A 7,605-nucleotide genomic window follows, 5' to 3' on the forward strand; every position below is an offset into this window, starting at 1 on the left:
GTTTATGATTGGCTGTTACATCGTTATGTATTAATGGCAATTTAGTCTTTTATTTGTTTTTAGGAATTGGATTTATTGATCATAACAATGAATATTGTGTATTATTTTTATGACTTCGATTAGAATAGAAAAATGCGGATGGGAATATCTGTAAACGATGGCATCGTGTATCAAAGAGAAATTCGGTCGACCAATAGTATCAACAGTTACAAAAGATTAGGGACATTTTTCTTGTATCCTTGCCCACAATGGCTGCTTCCGCGGAAACCACGTGTTATGAATCAAAGTATGAATTAAGTGCTGACGTTAGATGAGATAATTTCAAACCCAGTTTTGTGTTATCTAGCCTAAGCAGTCAGGACACTGTGTATTAATATTAATCAGCTGTGATATCATTGCCAAAACAAAGTTATCAACATTTCAATAACCTGAAAGTGTAAATTGTTATTCCCCTTTAACCAAAACATCCCGGCCAATCAAATTTGGCCATTCAATGAACTCTACTTTCAGTTTAATATTATTTGACAGCTCAACAGTAATTTAATTGCCACAAAATAAATCTGGTCTAGACTACACATAGCCAGCCATCTCTTTATTTTAATAATGTACTGAGTATATTATTGTCAGGGTTGTTATCAATGACAGAGGGCACGTGAAAATAAAATCACGTGTTCATTGATGTTAAGTCAGCTGTGATTCACTGATTGTTGATAGTGATTAGATACATTCTAATTTGCGACATTCTCTCATCAGTTAAAATGTTATGTTATTAGAATCAATGTTTAGTATGTCAGAAATGTGCATGTGATCAAAGTATAATTCACTGTTAATAACAGAAAATTTATTGTAAAAAAAAAAAAAGAAATTCTGCATTATTTATTTAACTTTATATATAGGCCCACTAAATTAAAGTACATGTGTCATGTACAGGGCTTCAGGTGACTTTCTCGTGTATGATGAGGTGATTTTTCAAGTAAACATTTATTAAAGATGCATTATGTTATTTAAAATTAAGAGCCGAATCTTCCCATTGCCAATCTTTATTTTGGCTTTTTACATTTTTTTATTAACATGACAAGCCTTAATCAACCCTCTAGTTCATCAGATGGCCAGGATTTAAATGAATTAGAACATTTAATTAAAAATTTAATGATAAAATGACTAATCAGCTCTTAGTAGGCCTACTGTTTCTAGACCATCAGATGGCCTAGATTTAAATGAATTAGAACGTCCGCAAGATTTAAAAATTTAATGATAAAATGAATAATCAAGATTTAGTCTTGATTGTCAAGTAATTAGACCTAGGATGGTTGCTACAATAATAAACGGTCATAACTTCGCTCACGAGAAATTATGTTCATTTTTTATTATCTATTTTTGAATTATTATAGCAAAAACGACCAGCTTCATCTAAATCTTACATGACACATCTTTCCAACTTCAGATGGCAGAGTCCAAGAAGCCTTCTTGTTGTATATTAGTTCTGTGTGGGTTACCGGGTTCAGGTAAAAGCTCATTATGTCACTACCTGCATTCATGGCAACAGGAATCAGAACAATATTTACCAGTTTTAATTGAGTATGACCAGTTGATGCCACCAGATCTTGAAACAGATTTAATAGAAAATCAGGTATTATTGATTGGCTTGCAATAAAATTGACTTGCTAGCGAACTTACCTGTCACTCAATTTACATGTCATAAAATTGGAATTTGAAAGAATTTAGCCTTAAAATATAACAAATAGTTGATTTTTTAATTTTATTATATAAAACACTTTAAAAACATGTATATAAAAATTGCGATCCGAGGGATGATGCTTAAAATTGCTATATTCTTTGGAGAAAAAATATCTTGTAAACAAAATCACTATCAGTGTTTGATCCTCCTGCAATTACTGTACGATTCAATTGTTTCAATTGCAGTTAGTAATTGAACTGGAATATACAGGACACAATTCTAATTACTGCTTATTACTGAGCAACTTTTTCAACTAGGCTTCTTGTATTCCATAGAGATGTGACCTGTATACTGTACGATTAGAATGAGTCAGATAATTTGGTAAATTATTTAAAAAATATTTTATATTTTTCAGTCTAATAAGAATAATTCCTGGAAGAGCTACAGAGAACAAATTGTCAAATGTATTGAATATTTGATCTTGAAAACAAACACACATAATACAATTGATTTTACATTGGATGGCATAGATCACAGATTACTAGAAAAATTCAAAGACATTATAGACAAGCAGATCATTAATTTAAATAGAAACAATGTAAAAGTCACCAAAAAACAAATAGACCATTCTTCGGAAGAAGAAGTGACTGATGACGATTGTTGTGAATTTAATCCTGACAGTAAACATGATGCATTAATGACTCACCAAGGATCATCTGATTATGATGTAGCTAATCCATATTCACAAATAATGAACAATGCGTTTGAGAAAGTGGATCTTGATAATACATCTGTTGTTATTATTATAGACGATAATATGTATTATAGAAGTATGAGATATGATTATTATCAACTAGCGAGAAATTGTAAGTAGTATGCAATATCCTGCCCGATTGGGTGGTCAAGTCAAGTGGTCAGACATCTGTCATTCAGTCAAGTTACGTGGTTTCAATCTCGAGGATTAGGGTACCCTACCCAACCTCGCTATTTTTTACCAGGACTTCCAATTTCCTCCCACTGCTAAAGAACTCTACGATTTTGAACATGACATTAATAATATCCTAAAAACACATAAAAATCTGTGCTGAACAAGTAACAAGCACTATATTGATTTTGTGCCAGACAATGTCTGCAACAGGTTCCTTATTTCCTGACTTGTTGATCACCTAACTATGACCTAATGATGATCAAATGCAACATTATTCTGCCATGGCAGATAGGGGGGTTGGGTAGCTAAATGGTTTAACACATATGCTTTATATGATAAGATCTGTTATTGAGACAAGTGGTGTGGTTTCAATTCCCAGCTTGTACGTGAAAAGGAGTAGGGTCGCCTATCCAACCTCGTAGGTTTCTCAGGGTCCTCCGATTTTCTTCCACTGCTATAGACCACTACAGCAGTCGATTTATTGAAATAAAATTAAACCATGTTAGCTCCGAAATGACATAGTGGATGTTAAACCTTATTTCTGAGGGTTGGTAAGATGTATTATGATGAGTTCTCATCCCTTCTGCCAAGTTTGTGTCGCGTGGACGTTAAACCCCATTTCTCTATGACAGATCCAGAAGGTTGGTGAGACATATTTTGATGGATTTTCATCCCCTTTGCCAAATTCCAGTCAAATAATTTAGGCCTACAATATTTGTAAACACCCTACATATTTAAACAAACTGGGATTGTTTGACTAGTCCTGAAGAGGAGGAATCCTATTGAAATTCGAAATAATGCACCCATATTTCGAGAATTAATGCTGTCAGTTTGTCCTATAGAAATCCAGAGTCTTGCAATCATTTTTTGCAGAGTTACAACCACTGTCACCGAAACCTTGTAAACTAGCTGAGATTGTTCAGCTAGTCCTAAGGACTAATCAAAAGGAGGAACTTAAGACTTGCCCACCAATTTATGCTTAGTTATTGCTGCTTATCCTGAAAACATGAAAGCCACACTTCAAAAGGTTGGATGTATATTTGTTGTATGGCAAACTACAGTGAATATGTATATTATATATTTTCAGATTCTTTAGGCTTCTGTCAAATTTATGTTGAATGTCCACTAGAAATTGCTTTAGAAAGAAATTCCAAAAGGAAGAATGGTATTGTTAATCCACTTGTTATAACAAAAATGTCTGAAAAATTTCAAATTCCAGATGCAACAAATTCCTGGGAAAGATATTCATTACAATATTCAGCCAATTTACAAGAATTATCAAGGTTAGTCTCTTAAATCGTATTTCATTTCATTTAGATGTCTAATCTAGAGAAAAATTTCTAATTTTGAATGAAAGTTTTATGTTTCATAATGAATTGTAATATTCTTAAGTTGTTTTTCTAGGAGTAAGTTTATGGATTTCATTCATTTCGTTAAATCAAACCCTGTTGCACCCCAAGAAGAAACAGATCCAGAAATAATAGCTGAAAGTCAGAGATTAACTTCAGCTAATATGATCCATCAAGCTGATTTAATTATTCGTCAACTTATATCGGAACAAATGGTACAAGCTAAAAGTAAGATATCAGTTTTATAACCAATGAATAATAATGTTAAGCGGCTCAGCTGACATTCCATGATTGACAACATAAAGCAAAATTGGGGGGGGGGGGGGTATTAGACTGAACATAGGGAACTGAGCACCCAATGGAAATGAAATGGGGTTTAACGTCCTACTGTTTGCTCCTAAACTGGGCTAATGAAGACGGGCATACGCCATACAATGTGCTATGAGGGAAATTTTGCCTGGGCAGCGGCGCTACGGCCTACTCTTATATCGAATTCTAACTGCCAAGGGATCTTTTACGTGCATGCCAATTTGCACGCAGGAGCTCGGTTTTTCGTCCCATCCGAACGACTAGACAGCTCTCCTTGTCAGGCCCTCCGTCCTGCATCACTGACAAGGGGAAACCACGCCAGAAAATCTGGATGAATTTTCTCGGCCAATGCAGGGATCGAACACCCGACCTCCAGGCTAGCGAGTCAACACCTTACCCACTTAGCCACGTGATCCCCAGCGCCCAATGGAACTACTTTACTATCAGTTGATTTAATTTAAACATTATATTGGCATAGAAATACCATAACTAGATGCAAGAATATTCTAATTCTTAGACTATAGGCCGATTTTTAGGGTCATACATTATCAACTTTAATTATCAAATAGAGATATACCCATCACCAACTTCATGTGGCACTTTGTCACAATTTTCAACTTTGGCCTATGGTCCCTCTTATGATGTAAAAAAGTTATTGTAAAATATACCAGATACAACCTTTGACTCACCACCACTATAAAATAAGTAATATTTATAGGTCTTAATATGGCTGCATAAATGGTGCGATAGCAAGCTTCGAAACAACGATTTCACATCCCTCTGAAACTTGAGCTGCATATCGGAAGGTCTAATCATTATTTGTACAAAATCAGTAATTGGCCAATTGTAGATTGAAATACTTAAAAATAATTGAGGTTGTCTGTGTTTTTTTTGATATTTTTCAACAGAGAGGACATTAAAGATGGGTTCCCGCATACAAACTGGGTGATTTGATGGTATATATGGACTAAAAACATATATATACTAATTAATTTGTCATAACTTTGCTTCAAATCCTTCTCAAACATTGTAATTGCGAAGGAATGCCCTGCTATAAAAAATTGATCAAACCAGGTCATGTTTACGTCACGTGACTTACCTCTCTTGGAAGTCAGAGGAGAATTCATTGCATACATAAGACGATGTTGTCTTTAATCGCTTACTATTTATTACAAATATCGAATCCTAATTAAATTCTCGGATTATCCACTACCCGCGTCTTTTTTCGTCATTTTTATCTCAGAAAGTGTTGTACGTCTAACTCTTCATGAAGTTTATCAACTTGTACATCAAGCGCTCAATGTTCGCGTGTGACCTTTGACATCACGCGTGCAGAAATTCCTAATCGTCGGGCTGTTGATTAGGGGAACCCTTACATTTTTGTCCTGTATACGCTCCATGAGTGTCTTTCGGCGAATCCAGTATTTTTCTACTAAGAATGGATATCTCTACTTTCCATATATACCAAAATTACCATACTTTTATTGAAAATAACCACCCCATAATTACTTTTCTGGGAACCCATCTTTAAAAAATTTCAACTAGAACTTTTGAGAAGAACAACCAAGTATTTTATGTTTCTAAATTGGTTTACCTAGAGTCAGACTTCTACAAAGTTTAATCTTCCTCTTCTTCAGGAAATGGTGCAACAAAAGATGATTTAAAGAATTTATCTTCAAAATTAGCCGATGTCAAAATTCAAATAACGAAATCATTAAAACAAGACGGCATAATTCTTAAAGATGAACAATTAATCATTGATGCGGCTAAAGACATTAACAGTGAATTATATCAAATTATAACCCAAATATTTAATGATTCTATTAGTTGATATAAATTATCATGTTACAGGCATATCAAATTGTTCTAATTTATCTCTTTCTCTAACTGGACAAACCAATAATCTTTTCCTTTATAAGGATTTTTGGCCATTCAATGTTGAATATGCAAAACCTTCTTCATTATAACTGAATCTGTATTGACACCAAGAATAAGTACTTTACTAGGAATTTGAACCAAGAATAAGTATTTTACTAGGAATTTATACCAAGAATTAGTATAGTTATAGGAATTTACAACAATAATTAGTACGGTACTAGAAATTTACACCAATAATTAGTACAGTACTAGAAATTTACACCAAGAATTAATATGGTACTAGAAATTTACAACAAGAATTAGTACGATATTAGGAATTTACACCAAGAATTAGTACAGTACTAGGAATTTATACCATGAATTAGGAATTTACACCCAGAATTAGTATGGTACTCGGAATTTACACCAAGATTTGGTAGTGTAGTAGGAATTTTAATGACACCACACTAAAATATTGACCAGACTGAAAACAGCAGCTGTAACAAGCATGGTGAAAACTGGAGACTATGTACTTAACCTGGTGTCCAGTAGATCCTTTGTGTGGGAAAAGTTCATTTCTGCATCTGTTTTTACACCATCATTGCATTTTTTTACAATTTTACTGCCAGCAGTTAGTGCTGAATACATGCATTAATATATTTAATGCTAGAGAGACTAACATATGGTTCAACACTTCAATTTTATTTCAATAATTTGTTTGATTGTAGGGGTCTTTGGCAGTGGGAAGAAACCGGAGAACCCAGAAAAAACCAATGAGGTTGGACATGCGACCCTACTCCTTGTCACGTACAAGCAGGGAATCTATAACATGCCACATGACTCAATATCTTATGATATACAGTTATACCCCTACGTCCACCCAAACCACCAAAATTATAGGGAACACTGGTTCTAATATGAATAACTGTAACACATAGTTATAAATCAGTTTTTTTTTTTTTATTAAATTGGCAAATTATACATAATATACATGTTGAATATATTTACCTTATATTTGTTGTTCAACAAATCAATGTATATATTGTAATATATTAACTTTATAATAAATTTCAATAATTTTAATACTCGAGAATACCTGTAGTGGTTATTATAAATGCTGAGTTTGATCAATTTTCCTTTCATTCCGTGTCAAATTATCAAATGTTATAAACTGATCAAACTTATTTAAAACATGGTCTAATAGGCCTACTGTAAATGTGTTGAAGTTGCTTCAAGTAAAAGTTGCATTATTCATCAACAACCCAATGGTAATAACTTAAGTTGTATTTAAGGGTCAGATCTAAATATTAAGCTCACCTGAAGATTTTGTTAAGGTCACGAAATGTAAGCATATCTTAGCCTAAGCAGAAAATACTCATCAGCAAACCCTTGTCAAGGCATTTACCTAATGAACATCTACAGCAAGGATGAACATTCTACCTGAATTAGAAGCAGAATTATTGAGTCCCAAATTCTCGACCAAT

The 7,605-nt window shown here is 33.6% G+C and overlaps 1 protein-coding gene across 4 annotated transcripts; it reads left to right on the forward strand.

The window, feature by feature from the left end:
* Positions 1–23: 23 nt before the first annotated feature.
* LOC126814327 (uncharacterized) lies at positions 24–7,154 on the forward strand. 4 transcript variants are annotated; one of them, XM_050539416.2, is made up of 6 exons: positions 24–286; positions 1,445–1,630; positions 2,094–2,544; positions 3,694–3,889; positions 4,011–4,183; positions 5,902–7,151. In XM_050539416.2, the coding sequence occupies exons 2-6, from the start codon at positions 1,445–1,447 to the stop codon at positions 6,093–6,095; spliced, it is 1,200 nt and encodes a 399-aa protein (XP_050395373.1). In that variant the 5' UTR covers positions 24–286; the 3' UTR covers positions 6,096–7,151. The 4 variants fall into 4 exon arrangements, with proteins under 4 accessions (XP_050395373.1, XP_050395376.1, XP_050395377.1 ...); XM_050539419.2 differs by lacking the exon at positions 24–286 and adding an exon at positions 305–605; XM_050539417.2 differs by lacking the exon at positions 24–286 and adding an exon at positions 306–605 and having other exon boundaries at positions 1,392–1,630.
* Positions 7,155–7,605: the final 451 nt, after the last annotated feature.

This window comes from Patella vulgata, chromosome 3 (genome assembly GCF_932274485.2).
Source record: "Patella vulgata chromosome 3, xgPatVulg1.2, whole genome shotgun sequence".
In the NCBI taxonomy this organism is placed as follows: domain Eukaryota; kingdom Metazoa; phylum Mollusca; class Gastropoda; family Patellidae; genus Patella; species Patella vulgata.

Excerpts from the sequence above, each read along its gene's own strand:
- LOC126814327 (XM_050539416.2), top strand. The coding sequence starts at position 1,445 with ATGGCAGAGTCCAAGAAGCCTTCTTGTTGTATATTAGTTCTGTGTGGG. Across the intron at positions 1,631-2,093 it reads CAGATTTAATAGAAAATCAG|TCTAATAAGAATAATTCCTG; the intron begins GTATTATTGATT and ends TATATTTTTCAG. Across the intron at positions 2,545-3,693 it reads TTATCAACTAGCGAGAAATT|ATTCTTTAGGCTTCTGTCAA; the intron begins GTAAGTAGTATG and ends ATATATTTTCAG.